Source organism: Carassius gibelio, chromosome B19 (genome assembly GCF_023724105.1).
Source record: "Carassius gibelio isolate Cgi1373 ecotype wild population from Czech Republic chromosome B19, carGib1.2-hapl.c, whole genome shotgun sequence".
Taxonomy (NCBI): Eukaryota; Metazoa; Chordata; class Actinopteri; order Cypriniformes; family Cyprinidae; genus Carassius; species Carassius gibelio.
The window spans coordinates 23,383,156-23,410,040 of record NC_068414.1 but is presented as its reverse complement, the minus strand read 5'-3'; the positions used below and the strand labels follow the sequence as shown (position 1 = coordinate 23,410,040).

At 38.8% G+C, this 26,885-nt stretch overlaps 1 protein-coding gene across 2 annotated transcripts; it reads right to left on the bottom strand.

The window, feature by feature from the left end:
* Nucleotides 1-316: 316 nt before the first annotated feature.
* LOC127978593 (transcription factor Gibbin-like) lies at nt 317-26,885 on the bottom strand. 2 transcript variants are annotated; one of them, XR_008158561.1, is made up of 6 exons: nt 25,823-26,885; nt 23,440-23,525; nt 7,421-7,455; nt 2,798-7,253; nt 2,027-2,626; nt 317-1,613 (listed from the first exon to the last, which is right to left on the bottom strand). XR_008158561.1 is itself a non-coding variant. In XM_052583362.1 (5 exons), exon 4 carries the CDS (start codon nt 7,065-7,067, stop codon nt 2,826-2,828), a length of 4,242 nt encoding a protein of 1,413 aa, XP_052439322.1. In that variant the 5' UTR covers nt 7,068-7,253; nt 7,421-7,455; nt 23,440-23,525; nt 25,823-26,885; the 3' UTR covers nt 317-2,626; nt 2,798-2,825. The 2 variants fall into 2 exon arrangements, 1 of the variants encoding a protein (XP_052439322.1); XM_052583362.1 differs by having other exon boundaries at nt 317-2,626.

The following is a 26,885-nucleotide window of genomic DNA, read 5'->3' as shown; positions in this document are numbered from 1 at the left end:
TGCTAAAACTTAAAGCAAGAGAATACTGGATGAGCATTGGATGCTTATTATGGATCTATTCACATCGTTCACACATGGCAGCCTCAGTGGTGAATGTAAAGTCCTTAACCACAAATCAAATTAGAAGCTTGTTTCTTAAAGCAAGAGTTTTTTTTTGTGGTCAGTGTTGCTTTCTGAAATTTCTTTTTTTTTTTGTGCCCTCTAAAATTCTAACTTATTAGCCCATTCAAGAGATATATTCAAATGGAAATGCATATCTGATATTGGCAGTGTTTATGACGACGTTGGTTCGTTGGATGTTAGAAAGACAAGTCGCCAACATTAAGTTTTTTATTTTATCTTTAAAATTATGTATATCTGCAAATGCAAATGGACAATTAAATATTATATAACAACATGGCAACCCGATGCCTGTTATCAGGTGCTGCAATTTTTGCTGCATATATAATGAAACATATAAGTGATAGCCAATAAACAGAAGTACAAATCTGCAACCAGACATGTGCAACACAAATATCGAGCAACTGACTCAAAATAGAGAATGCACAGAAAGTGGTAGTGAAGAGAGTACGTCTCTCTCTTTTTTTCCCATGCATCCATGTAGAGCTAAAATATAATAATAGACAAAAAGCCAAGCATTTGTATTCAGATGTGCAAGTCCCTTGGGTTGATCTGTTGCAGATAACCGTGTTGTAATTGTCCGATATTGTCAAATTTTCAACACAGTGGGGCAGCAAAGGGATGAGAAATGTAAGTATCACACCCCTCCCCACACATACTCCCAGTAACACACATTTACAAACAAACTGATCAATTAAAAAATACAGAATGAAAACATACCACACAAATAAAAATTCTCACAGCCTCCTTCACTCAATTACTTTTCATAATTCCCATACAACCATTCTTTCATCTTTCTCATATCACTGCTCATGTCCTTATCTGAACTCATCTGAGCTTCTGTTAGAATGTCCGACGCCAAAAGCACAATTGCCTCATTCCAAACGCCTGAGTGGTGCTGCATTGCCCAGAATGCAAAGAAGCACCAAAACCACTCACAGAAGGAAAAAAAGAGGAAGGAAATGTTACGAAATATAACATACATCATATGAAACGAAATATAACATACATCATATGAAGAGTAAAGTTTTCCAAACCATTAAATGTAATTGGACTGTCATCTGAATGAGATCACAATCTTTGTTGAACATTTTAGTAAAAATCATAATAATTGGAGGTTTTTACCCATTGTATTTTTATTTTCCTGCTTAGCCTCCATTGGACCTTATTTCATTTTCATTGTATTTCCCCAACCACATAGTAGAGGCAGGACAAAATTAAACGATGATCAGAACAGAATGTGTATTTAAATATTTTCACCTCAGGTACAGTTTATGGAACAGACAGATACAATATTTCATCACAAAAAAATCACTGTACGACAGTGGACCACAAGAAATACGAACAGAGGGATGAAAGAAAAAGAGGAGGCGAATATGCATTGTCCACACCCAGAGTTCCGGGCCATCAAATCCAGGGTGGAAAGTGCCATGGCCTCTAAACATGTTGACAAGGACAGCATCGTTTGGGGCAGTGCATGGGTGTCTGTCCTCCTGTGGTGATAAAAACACACAGATGAGAGTTGGATGTTGGGCACAAAGTGACCATGCTGTAGATCCAGAGCAACGGTTGAAGGGATCAAATTTAGACACATTCCTGTTGGCCCAGACCAGGCCAATGATAAAAAAAGATTACTTAAACTGTACTTGCACAAACTCAAGCTGAACAATTTGAAGCCACATAAAACTGGTATTTCCCTCATGTATCCTTACAGCAGTTCCAAAACACTGTCATGACATTGCTGCTTTAACATATGTCTCTTTCAGCAGGACTCTGAGATTCGTTATCTTTCTTAGCAGTGAGCTACTCAAGTGATGTAACCATTTGAGTAGCTTATGTACAAATGCTGTTTTTTTATTTTTTATGCTTAACTTAAGTGAGAAGAGAGCAAAGTTTGTGCAGTCACCACTTATAGATGCTGAAGGAGTGGACCGACCTTTAGGATTAAGTAATCTCCCCATTGACAAAAGCAGAGGTGGCTTTGAGACTAAAACACACAGAGAAAGAAGGAGCAAGATCAGGATGTAGACAAAAACCTTTTGTGTGTTCTTTCACATTGGTTTAGTTTTTGGGCATCACTGAAATGTGGGTATGTGTGTATCACATTTGCACTCTAAAAGAAAGGGACATGGTTGTTCCCTGCATTTCATCAAATTGGTTTCTTTGTGATACTTACAGAGTCCATCATTTGTTTAGTAAGTCCCTAGCCCAAGCTATATAGCAATATTAGTTTGCAATACTGTATTTTTGTGCGTGCATTTGCAGTTGCAAGTCAGCGTATGAAAGGTATATGCAAAGATGTCAATGTTTTGTGATCACATAGTTTGTGTTCGTGCATGTGTTTCTGTGTGTGTCCATATGTATGGATTTGTATCTTGATTGTCACTGCTGGAGAAGTCTTTATTTAGTCCATAGCTCTGAAACTCTTCAGTCTAACTCAGTAAGTGTCTTCCAAAGTTTTTCCTTTAAAAAAGATTAAAAATATGAAAAGTACTGTCCATTTCATCTGTTGAGAAAAGAAAAGAGAAAAAAAATAGTTAAATGAGGATTAGGATTAGTCTCAATACACAATGACAAAAACTTAAGTCACAATATAGTTTGTGGCAGCATTCAAGTATCTACTTGAACAATTTCATACAGAAACTATCTGAACTTTATCCCAAAATTAATATCTTACCTCTTCAAGGATGCCAAGATAATTTCAACTACAGGCTGGTGACGGTAAAGCCTTCTTCACTGGGCTGGTCAAGAAGCTGGCAGAGTACCCCTCCCCGGGCTGTTTGGGGTGCATAACGGTGTCCAATGGGTGCATAGCTGTCCAAGTTACCATGGTAACCCATCTCTTCATGCTGAGGGGAAGAGTCCAGAGTCCCACTCACACAAGAAGTTGACATGGACGGACCTCTTTGTAAAGGGGAAGAGTAGGATGAATGGGATGGAACTCTCATCCCAGAGACCATCAATGACATGTCTCGTTTGTGGGAGGGCAAAGAGACTGCTGGTGGTCGCTGTTCCTCATAGTTTTGGGGGCTGTTAGCAACACTTCCTCCTTGCCCATACCAGCAGGGAGAGCCACTGTAACTGGGGGAATCATACTGGGAGAACTGGTCTTTTGGGATACGATGTGGACTCATGGCAGAACCACACTGTGGCAAGATGCGAGGGGTTGGTGAGAGGGTTGGGCTAAAAGTCCTGGCAACATGCCCATAAGTCTGTGAGGGAGGACCAGGTTTAGGGTACTGCTTTAAGGCATCTGCCTGATTTGATAAACTGGGGGATATAGAGGCAGAGTCTGGAGGGTAGACATTAGCAAATCTCTCATCTGAGGAGGGAGTAGAAGTATGGGCAGAATATGGAGAGGGGTATTCACAGGACTCTGGGGCATGGCTGAGAGGTGACAGGCTACTACTATCTCCACTGTAGTAGTCCAATGCTTCCTGGTATACACCCCCTGAACCCATCTGCCCTGACCCTGATGGGGCTGAAGGCTTTTGAGATTTGTTTTTTGGTGGTGGAGGACGATCTCTTTGGCAAGGAGAGAAACCTCCCCTGCTTCTGGCTCCTCTTGGCTGTCTACCACCTGTAGCACTACGTTTTGGCCCTCCCACTTGCATAGGAGGGCTGGCAGGTGATCCTGGGGGAACAGAGCATGCTTCCTTCTCATTGTGTGTCTCAGACTTTTTTCTTCTCCCACGACCTGGTTTCGTCCCTCCTTGGAATAGTACATTCTGACTCCAGTTGTAAGAAGGGCCTGCTGAATTCTCATTCCAGTCAAGCATTAGCTTCTCCAGGCTTGAAAGGCTAGACTGACCCTCAGGCATAGGAACATCCCTTGGGCGAAATGCTCCCCCCACAACACTTATCCCTCCTCCACCAGTGTGAGAAGAATCTGACGAGGATTCAGAGAGTGTGTCAGGGCAAGGACGGTGTTTGGCTTTTTGGGGTGTGTAGTTTGAGATGTCAAGAATGTCTTTGGATTCTGATCCACTTCCAGCTACCACATAGTCAGAGAAACCATGAAACTGATGAGAACCATATGCATCACCACCCCAGTTATTTCCCCCTTGTCTGTATCCCCACTGAGCTGTAGAGGTGTATTGTCGGCAACCCTCAGGCGGAGAAGAGGATAAGGAATATGGGCTAGACTTTGACATTGACATATAACTTCCACCTGGTGAGGTTGCACCAGGGTCCCCTCGCTGTATGGCTGAATGGGGTGGGCCTGGATATCCACTATAATTGCGCTTAGCAGAACCCTGGTAGTTTGAATAACTCATCTGACACTGTGCAGAGGGAACAGAGGGAGTTTTTGTGCCATATGTAAAGCTGCAGTCACTTGGCCTTTGCTGTTGTTGCTGCTGTTGAGGGAGGGGGTAAATGCTTCCTCCTTGAGGAACCCCAGCACTATAACTAGGTGGGTATTGAGGATAACCACCAGATGGATGTGGGGAGCTGGGTGAACGGGAAAGCAAGAGTGCAGGGGATTTAGGGAAGGATGGGGTGGGAGAAGTCTGTGAGACACTGTATGAATATGAGGGTTTAGTTGTCGAGCTGCCTTGTGTTTGGGGTAAGGGTAATGGCCCCCCTTCCCCAAGACAGGCTGCTCCTTTAGGACTTCTTTTAGGAAAGGCAGGAGACCAACGGTGGGCTGCACCAGGGCTGCCACCCTCATATCCTGGGGTGAGCTTACGGCTTTCCTGGCGTCCAGCAGGGCTGGACATAGAGATGTCAAGTAGATCAGACGAGTCATCTGAATCCAGAAGAGAGCGAAAATATCCTGCAAACATTCCCTGAGACTCTTCTCCGCTACCTACCCCTCTCATACCGGGGCTGTGGTACATCCCCCCCTTACAAGCCTCACTGCTTTGAAAACTTCCACGAGGAGAACAAGGGCTCTGATAACTGCCTGCTTTCTCAGAAATATCTCTGTCACCTTTCCTTATCCAGCTACTATTTTCATTTTGCCAGTCATGGTCTTGTGCACCTGGGCCATTTTTTAAAGCCCCATTCTTCCTTGATCTGCGTTTTCTAACCTTCTCACCTTGTGCAGAGTCACATAAAGCTGCCCTACTTATTCCCCCAGCAACACCCTTGCCTCTTTTTCGAGGAGTTCCTGGTTCAGATGCAGGTACCTTCCGCTTCTTGCCAATTGTTTCAAAGAAGTCACTGAAAGACCTCTTAAAGGAGTCAGAGGATCCAGCTGCTCCCCCGCCTCTACTCCCCATACAGCCTGCACGACCACCTCTCCTGCGGAATCCTGTGAGGCGGTGCAAAAGAGTGGAAAGGGATGGATTTTCTGGTGGTATGTGAAAAGTTTCAGGCTCAGTTGGGGTCCAGCAGCGTGGAGGAGAGCAGCGGCCTGTGCTGGGAGGTTGTCTGTTCAAGAAGGCCAATTTGGAGAGGACATCTGCATATTCTACTTTAACATCATTGGTATCATTAACATATGAGGGCTGCGGAGATGGTAGCTTTACTGTTCGCCGCCTCCGGATTTTTTTGGGCTCTGCAGCACTGGCTGCTCCGACTCTGGTCTCATGCATGTCAGGTTGGCCTGGTAATGCCTGTTTAGGGGGTCGTCCCCTGCGTCGCTTCAGGATTACAGGAAGCTCTCCAGGTGGAAACATCACCATCACACTCTTTCCATTGTTCTTCATGCGAAGTAGTGCAGTGGGCTCTCTTGAAACATTAGGTCCTGGCTCACCTCCTAAACCAGCATCAGGCCCCTCTCCTGTTGTGACCCCTTCACCACAGGGTCCAGCACACACTGGCTCCAGGGATGAGATTTTGTAGCTTTTCTGTCGTCGGCTCATGTGAACAGGTATTCTGGCTACTTTTACCACAATCTTCCTCACACCTAAATAACGTCCTTGTCGCCTCCCTCTAACTGAGTGGTGAGTAACAATGCTCTCTCCTTCTGATGTTCTCATGCTAAGATTTGGTGTTATACCTGCTGACATGGCTGGCAATGGTAAAACCTCAAATGAAGAGGCAGGATCACAGACATCTGGGGCAAGCTCCTCCATTGGCCTTATGTCCTCGGTTCTCCAGACTCTATTCTCCTCTTCTTCTTCATCTTTTTGGTCCACTTCCCTTTTGAACATGTTTTCCTCAGCAGCTCTACGTAAGCGAGATGATTTACGAAGATGGCAGGGGAAACGTGGCCGGCCAGAGCTCCGCAGGGTATACTTCCTTTCAGCCTCCACAGAGGTCATGACACTAGCTTGGCCTGTTATATGAATGTGGTCTAGGTCACTGGTGTGATCCATTTCTGGCTTACATGTTAAATTATGTTCAGTCTCCTCCTTGGGTAAAGTGGAAGGGTTGTATTGGGGAGGTGTCAAATTGTTTGGGGAAAGGGTGGTGGGTAACAAAGGGGCTGACTGAACATGTACATTATGTGTGTCAGTCTTGGAAGGTAAAGACAAGTCCTCTGGAATCAGGGAAGGGTCCTGCTCCATAAGTGTGGAGCATGTGTCTGTAGGTGTGCACATGCCTTTCTGTGTGCGCTTGTGTGTTAACGTGTTTGTGTCCATCCACATATGTGTATCCATTGGAATGTGGGTATGAGGCTGCAGGAGTGTGCTTGACTGTGTGAGTGAGTGTGAGTGTTGTGTTGTGTGCATCTGTGGTTGTGTGTTTTGCTGGATGAGCAATTGTTCTTCTGTGTGTAATTGCTCCACATAATCTGTCTGCCTACGTCTCCTCGCTCTGCATCGAAGTTGCTCTTCATGGTTCCGCAGACCATTAGCTAAAGAGGGAGGTGAATAAAAGCTGTGATGTAGTGAGCTGGCTGGGTTAGAGTCAGTGGGTCGTACAGATGTGCTCCCAGGCTCTTCATCCCCCTCCCACAAAGAGGGGCCCTCATCATCATTGCAGTCCTTGTCAGCCAGTGCCTCACAAGTCAAACGAACACCTCCAGAGCGCAGGCGACCTGACAGATGGCTCATTACCCTCAAAATTGCAGATCAGAAGTTTCGTATTTATATATATATATATATATGTGTGTGTCAGTGATGGTTCCGTGTTAAGTTTAATTGTGAGCTGGGTCCAGTTTAGCTGGTAGGTTGTTTCATCTCTTTCCTCTCATTGTAATTCTTAGCCAGAATGAATTGGACCATCAGGCTTCACATAGTCTTGGGATCCCCAGTTTTCATAAGTGCAGACAACAGGTTATTTCCCAAGATAAAGGGGACAAAACACACAAAAAGTGATGTTCATATTTACTTACTGTTGAGGAATGCAAACAATTAAGGTACAACATAATTGAAAATGCTATTGAAATAACTGCAGTTGTTCTTACCATGTCTGCTGCTGTGGCCATGCTTTGTGTTATCCCTGTGGGCGAAAGGACACTTGTCACTATGGCGATACAGTTAGAGAACATTTGTAACCATGGCAATAGAATATGAGTGGAACGGTAACCATGGTTACATAGTTTTCCTTTCCAATGCAATAGATTGCAGGCCTCACTATGGCAATACGACATATGTCTCACTGGATAGACAACTGTTCTATATACTTTACATTTGGAAATTTAAAGCATTTTAGGTCAACTTTTAGTGCAGAAAAATAACTAAAATAACAGGCAGGCAAAGTCTTGAACACAGTTTAACATCTGTGATCTCTTGCAATAATCCAGAAACAATTGTCTCTTAAAAATCCTTTGGGCAAAGTCTGAATTTTCAAATGAACAGAAAAAAGAGAATTACTGACATCTTCTAAAAACTGCTGAAAAATGTCCAAAGTGAAATGTGTTTAAATCTACAATTAAAAAAAGTATTTGTTGAATAAATGTTTGCCTTCTGCAATTTATTATTTATTTATTTAATTTTTTTTTTTTTAAATTTTTTTTTAATGTATTTTGTATTGCCTGTGTAAGTTATATGTGTTCCTATTCTACCCTGTCATTCTCAAGAGGAGTAAAAAAAAAGTAAAAATTTAATTGTACTCTAGTACATATGACAATAAAGTTCTTGAATCTTGAATTTTGGATTACCCATTACTAGTTACTCCTTTCAAAATTAATATTGTTACTTTACTTATTACTTTCTGACAACGGTAACTAGTTACATTACTTTTTCTTTACGCAACACAGAAGTTGTAACTGTGTATCTTCCACATAAAATTTCTGCCTCACCATTTAACCAAAATCCACATTGGATCGCAGTCAGAAGTTATTACAAACACTCAATAGTAACAATCAAGTAGAAGTTTTGTATTAATCTCATTAAAGCTGCGGTAGGGAACTTTTGAGGCTCTAGTGGTTAATAAACAGAACTGTTTGCGTCTTGCGGAAGAACATTGTAGCCGGAACTACTTCTCTCTGTTTATGTCTATGAAGAATCACAAAGGTACTGGGTTACTCCGCCGCGGTACCCCCGAAGCAATCTAAAATAGTCTGAATATAAACACTTATTATAGATGTACCCTAGTGATTCAGGACAAGCTAAAAACACGGTTTGGAAAATGGATTCATGGTGTACTCGCTTATTATATACATTTTTCTACATTTTGAACACAAACAAAGTTACGGACCGCAGCTCTGATTGGTTGTTTCTTACCGGGAGCGGATGGTTTTCTGCAAATGGCAATAGGACCACTGGGAGGAGCCAGAGGAGCTTGATTTTTTCACAGATTATCTGTCTCATATTCTACTGTCAGGACATAATGACAGGTTTAACAAATATGTAAAAAATATATTTTTACAAAAGTTACCTACTGCAGCTTTAATTGTCGTGTAGCTTGAGGCTAATTGTAATTTATCTGTTATACATATACAATTATATTTCCTTATGTATTTTATCAAATCAGATATGAAGTAACTGTTTAATTTTCCAAAAATATTTGTAATTATAATAATATAATGTACCACATCCTGATCAGAGGGATGTGGTTGGGATATAATGCCAGAGTAAAGTAAAGCCACAACACAACAGTGTTCAGATCCTCTATTTTCCTGACAAAATTAATATATTGCAATATTTCTATATGCTCAATGTAAGCTTTTCCATATTCCAAGCTTGCTTGTTATGTTGGAGACATCACATGCATGTGTGAGTTGTGAAAATTATGAAAATAAATCAAATTATTTGATTGTTGGATTTTAACACTGGTCATGAGGCCTTGCTAACACTGTTTTTATTAGACATTGTGATATATTTTCACATAATTTGATGTAAAGTATTATTAAATGTATTATTAAATTATTTTAAAATGTCTACATTGTCGCTGATTGAAAATTTGGGCCAGTAAACCATTATTAAATAGAGAATATAATTTAAAATGCAAAATCTTAATAAAAAGTTTCAACAAGTTTATTATTCAGCTCTCACTAACAAGAATCTACATAAAAACACCACACACGTTAGTGAGTTACACAAAAAATACAACCTGCAGATAAAAGGCAAAAATTCAGAGAAGTTGGGACATGGCAGCAGGGGGCAGCAAAGAGACGAGAGGAAGGGGATGCAGAGGGATATAGAATTCCTGAAGAAAGAGATGGAAGGATGAGAGAATATGTGAATGAAGAAAAAGTAAAATAGGGGAATTTAGAGTGAAAAACACATTTTTCAAATGGATATCTGAAAAATGAAGGAAAGAAGTGCTTACAAAAAAAGTTTTCATTTGAACTTCCATGTCATTCCAACCGTCTATTTTTTTTATTTATTTTTTTTATGAAACAGAAAATTATATCCTAGGCAGAATTAAAATGGATACTGCATGAGCGGCATAAATAAATAAATAAATAAATAAATAAATCCTATACAGATTACACTTGTGATATATACCAAGTCTATTCTAAAGCAATATAATGTTTTTGTGTGTGCATAAAACTTTTCATATAGAAAACAGCAGCCTTGACATTCAGACTAACTTCTCATATTGCTTTTAGAACAACAGGATCGAAATGAGACTGGGGTGAATAAATGATGGCAAAACTTTCATTTTTGGCGAACTATTCCTACAAGAATTGCATTTAATTTGTGATAAACATTGTAGTGATGTAAGTAAGTCCAGGGGATGGACTTCCACACACACACACACACACACACACAATACTGTTCTATCCATCTCTCAGTCTGCTCCACATGGTTTTTATTACTAACTGGCAACGATAAGGAAAGTGCAGAAAAAGAGAGTGAGCGAGCGAACCAGAAACATGTGCTACAGTACATGGTGCCGAACAAGCTGCCACACTTGCATTCTTGAAGACACTGAAACTGAGACAAATATACATAAAACATGCACCCTTGCACATAATAACTCACAGTATTTAGTAAATACTAAAAGTATTTAGTCTCCATAATCCTTTATTTCAATACAAGAGCTGCTAAAACTTAACATTTGATGCACATAATTATTTATTCCACCTAGAAAACAAAACAGCATTTTTCCTGTATACTTAATATTCTGTGGCACAAACAGAATTGCTGCAATCAAGTGTTTGGAGCCATGGATAAGCTTCCCACACTACTGTATTGCCAGTTTGGCCTGATCTTCTTGTGCTTTAATTCTCCCAGATTTCAGCACTGCCTGCTCACAGGTTTTCAGGGAGATTTAGATCTGAACACATTGCTAGTTGCTTCAGAACAATTATTTTTTGTATTTGCTGGAAGGCCCATGACCTTCACTCAATACCAAGTTTCTGACACTTCTTTCAAAAGTGCTTTCCAACATTTTTCAGTCTTCGTCTGACATCTTGAAAGCATGCACATGTTCACAGTGCCAAGGGCAACAAAACAATCCAAAACATCAATGAAACTCTCTTGTGTTTGACTCTCCTCCTCTGTGAAAGCTTCATTTTGTTGTCAGTAAACATAGCAATGATGTACTGTACCAAAATGGTCTGATTTGGTCATCAGAAGGATTGCTGTTAAGGCATGTTCAGGCATGTTTCGGCTACTATCCTGCACTTATGTCGCTCTCAGCAGTGGTGTCTACTTGGGTCTTCAAACATATTACCCTTTCATTGGGTGGGCAATAAACGGTGAAAGCTTGTTTGAAGGTCAAGTCGAATCTGTGTGCCAGCTGAAGAAGTTTTTCTACTATTTGAAGTATTCTGTTGTGAAATCTTCCTCTAATGGCCATACCCTGTGATGTTGACTACTGCTCTGTAGGCCTTAATCTACTTGACACCATTTCGAACAATGAAAACAAGAGAATCAAGGTCTTTGAAGATCAACTTGCCGATTATCATACATGGCATCTATTGGCTTGGTATCTAATCCATTTTGCATACTCATTGTACACCAAACAAGAACTCAAGGCAGGAATTATGGACAAATCATTTACAAGGTGTCATTTAATGACATAACTGGAAACACTGTCATCATTTATTCTTTTTTATCCATATAATTTATTAACTCAAACCTGCATGTCTTTCATTCATTGACTTTCATGTACAGACTAAATATTGTTTTTCAAATCAAACAGAAAATATCTTCTTGTGTTTTGAAAAAGAGTGAAAGTCTTGCAGATCTATAAAATGACATGAAGGTGAATATATGATGATGTAATATTTATTTTGGGGTGAACTATCCCTTGTTCATGCTTTAACGCCAACTACAATGGTCAAGTCCAGTCCAAATAGCGAAGAAACAGAAAGGAGAATCAGACAATCACATTAACAAGCATGTGTGTTCTTGTCTTAAATCTTAGCCCTGTATAATATATCTGCATCTTGAATCAAATGCAGAGGATGTTGTCCGAGGGTCAACAGGTAGGTGCACACAAACCAATAGCTTTTAGATCACCCTTAAATGTCATCTCTCTAATTTGCTCACACTTTAAATTTGCTTTCCGACTCCTTCTCTCTCTCTCCTTCTCTTTCTCTAATTAATACCACTCATTAATTAAGCATCAGTCTCACAGAAGACAGGAACAAGCACAACTGCAGAACAGCACTTTAATTACAGTCACGCACACACCGAATCGCTCACACAGAGTCTCTCAGATATTCACACACATTCCTCCTCCTAAGCGTTTGAGAGAGAGAGAGATTGAATGTCTGGAGCTTCTCCTACTCTTCTCTCACAGTTCTGGCACCATCACATCTTTGCCTGCCAGGACGGACTAGTGAGCTGGATTAAGTCAGTGATGAGTGTGTGTGAAGAGAGAGAGTAGACGTGAGTGAGGCTAGCAGTGGTCTGCTTTGTGTACTAATTAAATGTGGCTTTCACTCTTTCCAAACTAGTGGTGTGTGGTATGTTACTGAAAAGAGGAAGCAAGGACCCTACATGGGTTTGAAAAATAGTGCTGTTTAAACAGTTTACAGATTAAAGGTAAATCAAACACTGACCATTTACTATTTTACTTGTAATTTTATTTTTAATATACACATTTTATTACTTAAATTAAATTAAAAGTTTCAAGTTCACACATCTATGTACCATATTGTTTATTGGCAGATATTATAGATTTAGTTTTTACAATTAAACAATATTGAATATTTAATTGCACATGCTAATTTCCTCTATTTTTAGATTGCCTTTTTCTTCCACTCACTGAAAATATATATTGAACACTTAAAATTTAATAACACTGAAACATCACAAAATGAATATCGATTTTACATACTGTTTCATACATGTTGGGATGCCTAAATTCATTTTTAAAATTGAAATTTTGATTGTAATAATTTTTTTTTTTTTTTGGGGGGGGGGGGAGGTGTTTCTACTGTCTAACTATTATTTTATGTAACATTTTAGAATAATACCAATCCTTACACCCTAATAATCAACAAATCCTCTGTTAACAATGAGCTTAAAGGGAAACAAAAGAGACCATGCTTTACTGTGAAACATTATCCGCTGATGTCGCTTTTTGACAGTGTAACTTCAAAATGATGAGTGGTTTACTCACAATTTGATCTCAGATTTGTTTTTGCTTTTTATTAGTCATATTTTCTTCATTTTCCAATGTTGTGTGCCTCCCTTGCCTCCTCTGAGAAAATCCATCCCTTAACCCCTTTGTGTGATTTTAAGCTCTTTTGTATTTGAATTAGAATGTATTTGACTTCTCTTACTGCAGCTCCCTCTCTTTGCCTTCCTCCACTTTTATGCTTTTTCGATTCTCCACACACGTTTTGTCTCTTTCTCCACTGCTCCAATCCTTTTAACTGCTGGAATCCTCCCCAGGGGATCCAAACAGCTGGTAACATTTAGCCAATCACACAGATGCCTCCGATTCACTGTCCAATGACAGACATGAAAGTCTACATTGATGCCCACCTGTCCATTGGCAAAATCAGCCATGCTGTAAACAAATACCACAGCACAAAACAAGATTATCCGTTGACTCATACTGCAACATAACTAAATGATCAGAATGGTATTTATTTTGGATCTCATGAAATTTCAACCAATCATAGCCTAAATGACGAGCAGAAAGCCAATTACATCAAACACACGGGAAATAACTCATAAGCAACATGTAAACAATAGAACATTATATAAATAAATAAATATATATCCAACACATAGTGCAAGTGATCTTGTTCTCCTCTGAACTATATGAAATTGATTATAGCATATAGGTACAACAAAACCTGAATGATGCAGTGATTGGAAGTACTCCAAAAACTCTTTGAAACATGGACACAAACACACCCATGCATTGTCTGGTCTGTATCTCACAATCAACTTTTGTTTTTTTTTCTTGAGTGTGAAGTGCAAGTATGTTTGCACATGTGTTTGCGCTGGGATGTGTGTCATGTGTCTGGGTACAAAAGTGCAGAAGAGTGCTGGTGCGTGTGTGTGTGTGTGTGTGTTTACACAAGTGTGTGTCTGTGTGTCAGTGGGTGTGTTAGGGAAAAGCACTCACTCAGTTCAAATGAGAGTGCAGTTGTTGCTAAGATACAGGCAGCAGCCCCGACAGTGTGTGAGGGCGAGTGACAGAGAGAGAGAGAGAGAGAGAGAAACAGAGAAAGTTAAAGCAAGATAGGGTGAGAGAGAATGTAGGAGAAAGCTTAGAGTGGGGAGAGAGAGAAGGGGGGGGGTGGAAAGAAAAGGCAGTGGAGAAGAGGGAAATGAGAGAAAGAGGAGCGAGAGAGAGAGAGAGAGGTAGAGTAAGGGAGAGGTAGAAGTGGGTCATAAGATCCACAGAGACACTCCAGTGACACTCTGCAGAAAGACAGCTGTCATCACACACACACACACACACACACACACACACACACACACACACAATAAGCTCTGTTCCAAAACCTAGTCAGCTGCCTCAGTGCCTACATAGTCAGCATCCTAACTGGAACCTCATAAGTCAGGGATTTACTGACTTTTTAGTGCCACAAACCTCAAAACATGATGTTCGCCATTTCCATGTGTGTAACCATTTTTGTAGTGTTTGAGCAAAATAATAATAATGATATTAAAAAAGAAAGAAGAAAAAGTAGGTATATTTGTGTGAATAACACACATAAAGTGTGTGTAAAATGAATGTGATATTGTCTTAAGTTAATGCAAACTTTGCCTTTCTTTAATTTTATAATTTAATAACCCATGTCAGAAGTAATTGCTTTGGAAAGCCCAACTAGGCAGGAACTCGATGCTTCATAAATAGTGTTCTGCATGTTAAGTGCATAAAAGCAACTCTCGGTTCAATAAAAGTGTATTTAAAAAAACACAACACTCTACTAACCATAAATATACAATGCCATTCAAAAGTTTGTGGTTGGTAAGATATAATGTTTTTGAAAAAAGTATCTTATGCTAACCAAGGCTACAATAATTTAAGTAAATAAAAAGTAGAGCAAAAACAGTTATATTGTGAAATATTATTACAAATTAAAATAACTTATTTTTATTTCAATATATTTGAAATGCAATTTATTTCTGTGATGGCATAGCTGAATCTTTACACCAGTATTCAGTGTCACATGATCATTTAGAAACCATTCTAATATCTAATATGAAACATTTCCTTCTATTATCAATGTTGAAAACAGAAACTGTTTTTGGAAACCATAGCACATTGTTTTCAGGATTTTGATGAATAGAAAGTTTAAACGAACAACATTTATTTGAAACAGAAATCATCTGTAGTATTACAAATGTAATATTAGGGGTTAAAGCAAAAAAACATCCTAAGCCTGAACTATTTTCTGGGGCGGGGCAACATATACAGTACAAAGCATGCTTTGACTGTGGCAACTTTAACATTTGAAAGGATACTATGGCAAAGTTACTGATTTTCTTTTTCATAAATATATGGTTGACTGAAGAATGAAAGCTGTATCATACACTTGGAGCTATATCAATTATGAGCTGTATCACTGCTTATCGACACTAGGGTGTGTGACAATACACTTAGCTCACTAGATGAGACAAAATACAGATACTTGGTTTACTAGAACTTTACAATATTTTAACACTATTTTTTTAAGACATTTTCAATGACAAAATATTTGTATTTTAATTACAAAAAGTAAAACAACAAAGTTGTATTTAGAAATATTTGAACTAAACTTGGGCTGTAACTAATTATTATTTTGGTAATCAATTAATCTACTGATTATTTTGACAATGGAGTAATCTGATATTTTTTATTAACTCAAATAGACCTAAGTGAAAACCTTTACTAAGCTTTAGTATGACTAAAGTATTTAGTATTTAGTATGTGAACGAGTCAGTCTATTGTTCGTTATCTGGCTCGGCTCTGTGTTCATCACAGCAGTTCAGTCAATACTGTTTGAGTGCATGAATTACTCCGGGATATTGATTTGTTTTAACTCAGAGGGAGTGTCAGCCACATTAAAAAAAGTTAACAGCTTAAGTCATTTGTGGATTAATGCGTATTAGAGATGCGAACCGTTTAAAACGATTCAGTTCGATTTGGTGAACTGAATGATTCGTTCGCGAACCGGATATCCAGCTGCTTTGTTTTGAACTCTCTCTCACAACAGACACGGAAGAGAAGACAATGCTGAATAAAGTCGTCGTTTTTGCTATTTTTGGACCAAAATGTATTTTTCGATGCTTCAAAAAATTCCAACTGACCCTCTGATGTCACATGGACTACTTTGATGATGTTTTTCTTATCTTTCTGGACATGGACGGTATACCGTACACACAGCTTCAATGGAGGGACTGAGAGCTCTCGGACTAAATCTAAAATATCTTAAACTGTGTTCCAAAGATAAACAGAGGTTTTACGGGTTTGAAACAACATGAGGGTAAGTTATTAATTACATAAATTTGCTATCTTGGTGAACTAACCCTTTAAGTACATTATGTATTTGAAAAATAGCAGAGAGCGCCAACGGCCTGGTGACGCTTCACTTCACAGCGTGATTAAATGATTAAATCCATTCTATTTAAATTTTTGGCCACATGCAGAAACCTTTATTTTGAAATCGATATGTACAAAATATGGCATATTTAGACATAGGTTGATGTATTCTCCTGTGTTGGCAAAGGTTTATGAATGATTTATGTAGCAAATCTAGTGAGATAATGCACACTGTTTTTCCAGATGAATGTTAATTCAAGTTCAGTGCGTGTACAGAGGAAGAGTTTAGCCCCTTCCACACATACGGTCTTTACTGGTAAATTGCCAGTTAGTTACCATTAATAGATCATGTGTGTACAGGACATTTTCAGGTAATTTTTTGTCGCGCTTCTCCATTCATCAGTGCTAAGACTCTGCTATTATGCACATCTCGTGTTAAAAAGAGCAAATCATTCTGATTGGCTAGTAATGTTAGTTTGGTTGAGAGTGAAAGATACTCCTCTCATAACATTGGTGGGCACGCCGAAAATCCGGCACGGTGCCGGAGATCTTTAAGTCCTGCTGTCACTTTTAATCACTTTAAAAGATCTATCCTAATTAAATAGTATACATTTCTCTTGAACAATCTTTATTACGTATTTATGCATTTAGCAGACACTTTTATCCAAAGTGACTTGCAGTGCATTCAGCCTATACATTATTATTTTCTTTAATTAGTATGTGTGTTCCCTGGGAATTTAACCCACAACCTTCTACGCTGCTAATGCAATGCTCTACCACTGAGCCACAGGACCAACAATATTAGTAATAAAATGAAATGATAAAATTAATATCCAATGAATTTTATGTTGATTTTGAACAACATTTCTATGAGTTTTTGACAGTTTTTCACAGAACTCATCACAGTGCATTGTGGGGTTTCCTTCTCAACTGGGGAAACGCGTGATGCTGCCTTAGAATTCGGCCGAACAGAGGTATAACAGGAGGAGCATAATTAAGTCGTGTGCATGCCTTAAAATGGTTCCAACAGGCAGCTCACTGTCTTTCTTCTGGTTTCCCTCATTTGCTTTCAATGCCTCCATCATTCCTCTACTTTCTTCTTCTTCCTTCTCATCTGCATTCTTAATATCTCCCGCATCTCCTCATCTTCCCTCTCTGTAACCCCTCATTCCCTCCTCCCCTCTCTACCTTTCTCACTCGCTCCCTCTTTCTCTTTCACTTTCTTTTATTTGAACACTCTCTCGTCCCGAGCTGCAAGAAATTCCTTATAATCTTCATCACCAGAGACTGCATTCAACACTCAGCCCAACCAAAAACACACGCATGCACTTCTCCTCATTGTATTTCCTTCTTACTTTTTGCTTTCCTTATTTTCTTGTGCTTGTCTACTAGGTTATTTTAAGAGGAGCAGAGACTACACAATCCTGACCTCCCGCCCCTCTGCTTGGTCATATGACCACAGCACCAGCTGGGAACAGCCATCCAACAGCAGCTATAAGAGTGAGGCAGAAGGAATGAGTGAGACAGAGTATTTGGTAGACATACTGGGGACGTGCACTGTGATCATTTAGTCTAGTTGAGTACTAAACAGCTAAATCAGGTACCAGAAATAATACAAGGGCATTCCTGTTCCTTGTACATCATGTGTACATGAAACTGCACATGGCGTGTCTTGATTTGAGCACTAGTCACTCACACTTCACGTCTGAATGAATAACTAAACAAAACAGGAATGGAAAGCTGTGCAAAGGTAAAGGAATAGAAACAACACTGACTATCCTCCTTATTTTAAGGAGCATCAGGAATGGGCATTTTAACTTAAATGTGCAAGGCTTTCAGTGTCATCCACATTCAGTTATTTTAGCTATACAACACCAGTCCATTAAACTGCTGGATATTGCAAATTAGTATTTTTTTTCATATTATTCTTGTTTTATTATCATGATCATAAGCAGACTGGTTTGTAGCACAAATAGTTATAGTGTTTTCTAAACTTTGTTATTCTAGTTATTTACCAACACCATAAAAAAGGAACGTACTGGTCATTTTTGCCAAGACATTAGTCATTCATTTTCCATTTAAATCACAATTATGAAACACAATGCAATGCAATCCAAAATTCACAATACATGTAAAATGTAAAAAATCAAAACACAAAATTTATATTAATACAGTACACTGTGCCCTATTTTTACAGTTTTTGAGTGGAGCGTCTATTGAATTGGAAGTCTTGCACATTCACAGGAAATGGTTTACTTCAGTGTTGAAAATAAGGTGGAGATGAATGAACATTACAATGTGAGTAGAGACAAAGACAAAAAGATGCCCTGTATTTTTTTTTATTATGATCCAATGACAAAAAAACTCTTTATCATTAGACTATCATGAAAACGATCATAAGAAAATACAATGGATGTCAAATCCATGTCACGTTCAGCAGCGGCAGCTCTTAAATAAATAGCAGCTAAATAACCTAATAATCCTTCTGCTGTGATGTCTGTTAATTAAAGAAAAACTAAAGGAAGAAAAGGAAATAACATTTATACCTTTAAGGATTCATCTATATCATATTTAATTTAGAATTTAGTGTTTGATAACTTTAAACAATTTCTGTATATTTATACACAATAAGCAAAATATGGCATTTATTATAATTGGAACAAGAATAATGTAAAGATTGTTTAAAGTTCACTTAAATTAGAAGTAATTTTTTAAAGTCTATTGACTTTTTTAATAATAAAATTGACAGTTCTCAATTACACTGTAATGTTCAATGGCTATAGTCAAAGGTAAATATTAGGGGGGAAACAATTTTATAGAGACATCAGTATTGGTATCATTGATACTTGCCATCAGTTTTTAAAAAAAGATGTCATTAAACAAATATAAAAAAATACTGTCTGCATGTTGTTTGTACATTAGTTTGAAGACTGATATGTTAAATTATTGCAACATAAAAGTATATTTAAAAACTTTAGTGTTGGGTGGGATTAATTGCTATAATTAAGCGATAAAAATTTTTTTAATCGATTGCCAGCACACACACACACACACACACACACAAACACACACACATATATATATATCTCAAATGTAAAATGATTAATCGAGATTAATCACATTCAAAATTACGTTTTTATTTACATAATATACAGTATGTGTGTGTACTGTGTATAATTATTATGCATATATAAATATGCACACATGCATGTTTATATTTAAGAATGCTGTTTACATATTAAATATATATATTACATAATTTATATGAATATAAATACATACATGTAAATATTTTCAATATGCTGTATGTGTGTATCTTTATATATACATAATAAATATATATATATTCCTCTTCAGATTTTTATTATCATTGTCTATTTGAATACTCCATTGTGCCACTGCATTCATGATCAAACACACCTCAGTAACAGTGCCAGTATTATTAATAAATATTTTTAATTTAAAGAAGAAGGAATGGAATATGTGCACTTGAACATTGCATATTTATGTTTGGGGGTCACTATGAAGAAACTTGCTCTGATTTTGATATGAACTTGCCTTAGGAGCTATTTAGATTTACCACAGTGTTTGATGCAGAAACCGCTTTCTCCGTGTAAGTTTGGATTTGCATCCAATTTTAAAATAATTACCTTTTTAATATATATATAAAAAAATAGAATTTAAACTAATTTTCAAAAACATGTCCTGAGACCAATCTATTTTTTTTTATGTTTTAAAACCTTTATTTAAATTTAACAAAGCATTTAAAATCTAGTAGGTCCATATTACCCAGAAGAAGCTTTTAACATCTCATCTTAATGTCAATAGCTCAGCTATTCACAAGCATTCTTAGGCTGTGACATGGAAAATAATATGCTTTTTAGAGCCCAAGAATTGGACACTGGTAAAACACCTAATGTTATCTAATCAAATATTAATGATTTACATGCTGTTTGACAAAATGTATTTTGTCAGAATACATGGCTAATTCTGTATTGCAGCCAGCAGAGAAATATGCCTTTAACATCTACCATCAGTGGCTAAGCAGCAAAACCTTGACCTCTTCTCATCCCAGAGATCTGTGTCTCTGTCCACTCGCTCCATCCACACCTCTCTCTCTCATAATCCAACTCATATTTATCTGCTTCTCACGTTGTGTTTATCCATGCCCTAATCTCCCCTTTACACCTGATATTCAGTAAACAGCTCATCAACCAATCAGCTCGTCATTTCAGCCGGTGTGTGTCTCTTTGCACACAAATCTGGCTGCTTTGGCATACCTCTCTGACCCACCTTCTCCTATCCCTCTCTGGATTGTGTCTAATGCACAGCCGCTCTCTCACCCGCCGGCTCTTACGAACACACACACATACACACCCTACACATACAGACATATGGGCACACGGCGCACACACTCACACATATTGAGTTAGACCTTGAGGCCAGTGTTTTGTAGAGGGGCCTCTCCACTGTGGCCCTGACTTCCTGACTCCCCCCCCCCCACCAGCACCCCTGTTCCACTGTTGCCGTGGGAGACGCTGCTGCAGAGCCCGTTGCCAAGGAGAAGGGCTGCTGGCTGGCTGTTTAAACAACAATGGCCGCCTTGTGCACATTCCAACTCTAGACACTGACAGCATGTTAAGACCTGCTTCAGAAGCACACAAATGTATTATACGTATGCACATATGCAGATATTCCCTTGACTTTTCCATGTGTTCTCTCGCTTACAGTCTCTCTCTCACAGGGGCTTTATTCAAAAGCATCTGTTTCTTTTTAGCCAGCACAGCTCATGCTCTCGCTCGCTCGCTATCCCTGTTTCCATGGTCTAAATCTCCCCTTCTCATTCAGGATGGGAGTGTGTAGTGCACTCATCCATCTTTCTGCTGTACACTCCCTCTATCATCATATCCAGAAAATTCCACTCCCTCCTACTCTCTCTCTCTGTCTCTCTTTCTCTCTCTCCTCCCTTATCGGCCTTCAGTACCTCTGCTCTTCCCCCACTCTCTCACTTTCTTCTGTTTCTTTATCTCTTTCTCCCTCTCTCTTGCTCGCTCTTTCTCCTTCCTCCCTTATCTCCCCCAGTACCCCTCCTCTTCCCCACCATCTCTCACTTTCTGCTATGTCTCTCTCTCACTCACTCTCTCTGCACTGTGTAATCTCACTCGCTCTCTCCTCTGTCTCTAGCAGAGGAAGTGTGTGTTCCCCAGGGGGAGCTGGGCTCATTAACTTCCAGCAGACAGAGAGAGAGAGAGAGAGAAAGAGAGAGAGAGAGAGAGCAAGAGAGAGATAGAACACGAGAAACGGGGGGAGGGTGAGAGAGTCTGCAACAGTCTAAAGGTGAGGAAAAGACAGGAGATGGAGAGATGGGAAAAAGAAAGAAAGATTTGACAGAAAGAGACAGAATGGATAGAGAGATGGACATCTGCTCAATCAGCCGGGACTGCATTCATATCCTGTTTTAATGATTTTTCAATCACAGTTTCATACATTGTATGAATATTAATACTTCTTTTGTAAATTAGTTTATTTTATTCTCATCTATCTATCTATGTATTATTTATTTTCTGTATGCATAATTCAATAGGGTCAGCAAATTGAGTCTCTAGCGTTACAAGAGTATCCTGGCGGGCAAACAGGTGTTCGAAGCTTGCTGCTTGACACAACAACACCCACAGTCGTTTGTGGGAAAGCTGAGGTCATTGATGTAAATTTAGCACTCCGACCAATTTTAATAATGATTTCATTAAAAGAGCACCATGCCTTAAAATCCCGAGAATGATACAGTGCTGCAGAGTACTGTAAATGTGGAACAGAGTAGATGGGATTGATGATCTGTGGACCCCTGAGCAGGTGGAGGACAGTTTTATCCATGATATTGAAGCCTGAACAGATTAATTTGATCCTCAAGAATATTCTGTCCTCCTCAGGATTTAGCCTACTGCACATTTATAACTTTATGGCTGTTCTTTACCACTGAGGTGAATTTATTATATTTATAATAATTGAATCTATCATAAATTATAATGCATTAATGGTAAAAATGTGACACCTGCAACGTTTTATAATTATAAAACAATTACGATACTTTTTGATACCCCATTAGTGACATGGAATTTGTCATAATAAACATGTCTGTTAACAAGTTCTCAACCTGTGGGGTTGGATGAAGGTATGTGATATTTTTGTATGATTATTATTATTATTATTTTTTATTTTTCTAATTTTATCTGTTTTTTTTCTTTTGTGTTTTTTTCTTTTTTGAAAAATGTATGAATAAATCATACAAAAACAAAAAACAAGCAAGATTATATCAAACTTGATGATATAATGAAATACTTTAAAAAAAATCCAAAAAATTCCAAATTCACTGATATACTTTCACAACCTGCAAATAGCAGTCTATACATTTATATACTGCACTATACTGCAGTCATATTTACAAACAGACCCCGTTTACATATGCTCATATACAAGTGGGTAATCTTTATGAATAATACGTTTAAATAATTTACATTTAAAAAATATATTTTATATTCCAGCTGGAATATGCTCTGTTCTCCTAAAATCTTAGTTTGAATGACAACTGAAAGATTTTGCTTCTGTGACGCAATACTTATCACCATATTTCGGATAGCACTGAAGTAACTGGTATTGTTGAAAAAGCCTTTTTCTGCCTTCACCATTATTATACTTTTTATGAAATATATACAATTTCAATAAAATGTAGCTGAATAGAGTAAAAATTCACAAACTATTGTAAAAATTGAATGTGATTGGCAAAATTTAAAGTGTGAAGTCTATTTGTATGGTTCAAATGCCAAAAGGAACACAAGGGATAAAAAGACTGAAAGGAAAGAAAAAAAAAACCCTGAAGAAAAAGCATGATTGATTCAGGTCTCAAACATGCCTGGTTCACTTTTCTTAATGAAAGCACATGAACATATACAAAAAAAACATGTTATATCAGAGCCTTCATTCATGTAGTTATAGAAATGGGAAGTGCTTCAGGTACATAATTGAAAACAATGAGCATATTTGAACAGGCTGTCCTATGTGACCTAAATGATGTATGGAATGAAAACCCACACTTACCTTAGACATTGATTCTCTCAATCATTTCTCATCTCACTCTCAAACTGCATGTTTCCATGGCAATCTTTAGCCAGGCAGTTTGTTACCTGAAAGAGAGAAAGGAAGCGCAAGAGAGTGAGAGAGAGAGAGAGAGAGATAAAGGAAGGAATAGAGAAAGCGAGAGAGAGAGAACGACATATGTCAGGAAACAATCATGCATATATGTGCAACATACTGTATCCTACTCTATCAGTAAATGGCAACAATATAATGAATGTAAAAATCCATGGGTTGCTTTATTTTTCTCACAATCACAATTCAGTTAGTGATATACCATTCATTCAAAAGCGTAGGCTTCCATGAAAGCTCTGAAAGGATGAGTTTTAAAACAGGAAAATGTAAAGATGCGGCCGGTATGAGCTTTAGTTGTGTATGCGATGTTCTATCTGTGTATCTCACAGCATGCATAGGCTGCTGTTTATGTGATATATATGTGTTTCTCAGTCTACCGCTGCTTCTCTTCTCTCCCTTGTTTTTTTCTCCCCTCCCTTTCTTTCTCACTCTTTAATAATTGAGCTGGTTCTGTCTCCTGTTAGAGTCGGCTCGTTACTGAGACACAGAAACCAGCCAGGTATACAGAACCCCTAGATACTCACTCTCACCTTGTCTCGCACCGACTCCACCATCAACCTCGCTCATAAGTTCTCCCTGTCTTTTTGTCTTTCTCACACACACACATGATGCGGATAAACTTAGCAGCCTGCAACCGAATGCCTCCCCCTTCCTCCCTAGACTGAGGAACCAAGGTCAGAGGTGAAAATCTCACCAAAAAAAAAACAGCTCCAGCCAGCCAGCAGGGATTGAAAAAGTAGATGGAAGAGAGAAAAGCTGTGTTTTCGTGCTGAGCGTGTGCAGTGTGCGATATACTAGCCGTGGCCAAGGTCAGCTTGAGCCAATGCTGTGTCTCTCTCTTCTGCCAATCAGAGGTTTCCAGCTGTTGTGGGAAACCAAGCTTTCTTTACAGAATAAAGATTGCCATGGAGACCAGAGCTATAAGACAGCACTCTCTGACAGGTGGACACAGTAACACATGCACAGACACTCCCCCACTCCCTATTCAACCTAGTGTTTCCCTTTGGACACAATATTAATACATTTCTTAACTAATATAGCCTATGTCACCTATATAAACATCATATAATTTCAATGAGAACTTCGCGTCCTCACGCGGGAGTTTACCTCATTACCTGTCAGTCTCCACGATGACGCACTATATAGGAAACTATATGTAGTAATGCATTCCCATGTCTTTGGGAATATCTGCGTTTCCGTAATGTCACACCATGTGCGTATTTGGGACAGAGCAACGCGCGTGTTTTGTTACGTTCCAAGCGTGTGGCGTGAATAATCGCGCCTGTCACAACATAAACATCCTCGTGCCGCCGTCGCGCTCACAGCGAGAGCCGAAAGACTTGCGCCAACGCGCCACTGCATTGCTCATCATTGCCCAATATCAAACAGCAGAGGAGATTAGTTTAAAAACATATTTTATATTACATATTAATTGGAATGTTAATTGAGGCTGCATATTTTTTATATTTTATTTTTTATTTTTAGTTTATACTGTATATTAAAACCATGACTTCATTAACATGACTGGCATTTTATTACATAAATTAATTTATGTATATAAATTGTCATTTTTTTTATTATGTGTATTGATGGTTTGGCATTGTATGCTTAACAACCATGCCAACAAAGTACTTTGAAATTAAAAACAATTGACAGACAGAGACTGAATAATTAGCCAGTCTAATCAGAAGTGCAGTCACTGGCGATCGCGAGGCTGCTGGCGTCTCCCCATAATAATCACCCAGCGCATCAGACGCTCATACATGCCGTCAGTCGACAGCCACTTATGATCACTCATCAGTATTCCGTAGTCAATGGGCACTACATTTATGTTCGTCCTGTGTTACAGCGACACATTCACGTTTCACAGTATATGCATGTCAAACGGGAAATTTTCTTTCATACAGCCTACCTATACGAACGAGTATGCTTGTGTAGCATATATATATATATATATATATATATATTCTTATATTAAAAAGTCTATTGCATTTATTCAACTAAATATAATTTGTCTGTGATATTAAATAATGGCAATCTACAGCTAGTAATATATGTCGAAATATAGATGAGCGTAACCTATGTACCTATGGAGTGCGTGTGCGCGCGCGCTCGTGAGTGAATGCGAGTGACCTATCGCGAGCTCAATGAATGGCAGCGATGAGGTTAATAAAAAATCCTTCAATAGAAAACACAAACCCTCGTGAAATGCGGCGCGGCGCAGGGGAAGACTATGCAAATTTTGGCTGTGAAGCCAGACGCGCGCACTCACCGGGAGGCGCCGAGCTCCGCTGCTGCAGCTGTTGGTGTTGCGCTCCTCACGCGCTCCTCAGGCGTCTCGCGACTAGATCATGGAACGGTTGGTGACATGCAACATCCTAAAAGCAGAGGTGTTTGTGAAAAAAAAAAAAAAACACACAACAACTATATATGATTGTCGGAGGTTTTGGTCATCTCAGTCCTCTTCAGTCTTGCGACGCCAAGCAGGCTATTCAGCATCTGTTTTCTTTTCTTTCTTTCTTTAAAAAAAAAAAAAGAAAACTGAAAAAACGCACAAAAATATTTGCAGGGGAAGAAGGGGAAACTCGCTGGTTCTTGTCACCACGTCGGATAAGAAAAAAACTGAAATGTAGTAACAGAGTACCGCAGTTTGTCACAGGAGCGCCCCGGGAGTGCAGCGAGCGCGAGAAATTGGAATGAGCGCCGTTCTGCGCCGTTTCTCGCCCTCTGCAAACCAACTCGGAGGAATCTAGTCAGAGAGGGCTGTAGACGTGCCTTGTCGACAGGGGCATCCGGGCCTCCGTAGATTCTTGTGTCTAGATTTTTTTCCTGCTCTGGAGGACTCTGGGTACTGAAGTTCTGCTCATCGTGACTTCATTCAGTCTCTCTCTCTCTCTCTCTCTCTCTCTCTCACGGTGTGCGTATGGGTTGCATCAAATATATAATAACCAGACAGTGCGTCGGGGCTCTGAAGAAATGCAATTAGATCTGCGTGTGTGACACAAAGGGTTTTCATTACATTAAAGGTAAGCTGTACATAAGCAGAACAGATATTTGAAACAGATTTTTTTTGAAGAATGTTGGTAACAATTTTGGAATTGCATTATATTATCAAATGTTCAAAATGAGAAAAAAGGTTGAGCAATGATGATAAAAAAATGTGTTTTTGTATGAGCTATCCCTTTAAGAAAGTACATACAAACTCATTCACTCAGAAAGCCTAAAACTGCATAGAGGTGCTGTCTCATGACTTTGAACATGTAGTCATGTCTAGTGTATCTCATGGCAAATTAAGCCATAAACTTAAGAGCCTTGAAAACTGAGTAAGTTTTTGA

Bases quoted from the DNA above. Each gene is read 5' to 3' on its own strand.
- LOC127978593 (XM_052583362.1), bottom strand. From the start codon at position 7,067: ATGAGCCATCTGTCAGGTCGCCTGCGCTCTGGAGGTGTTCGTTTGACT.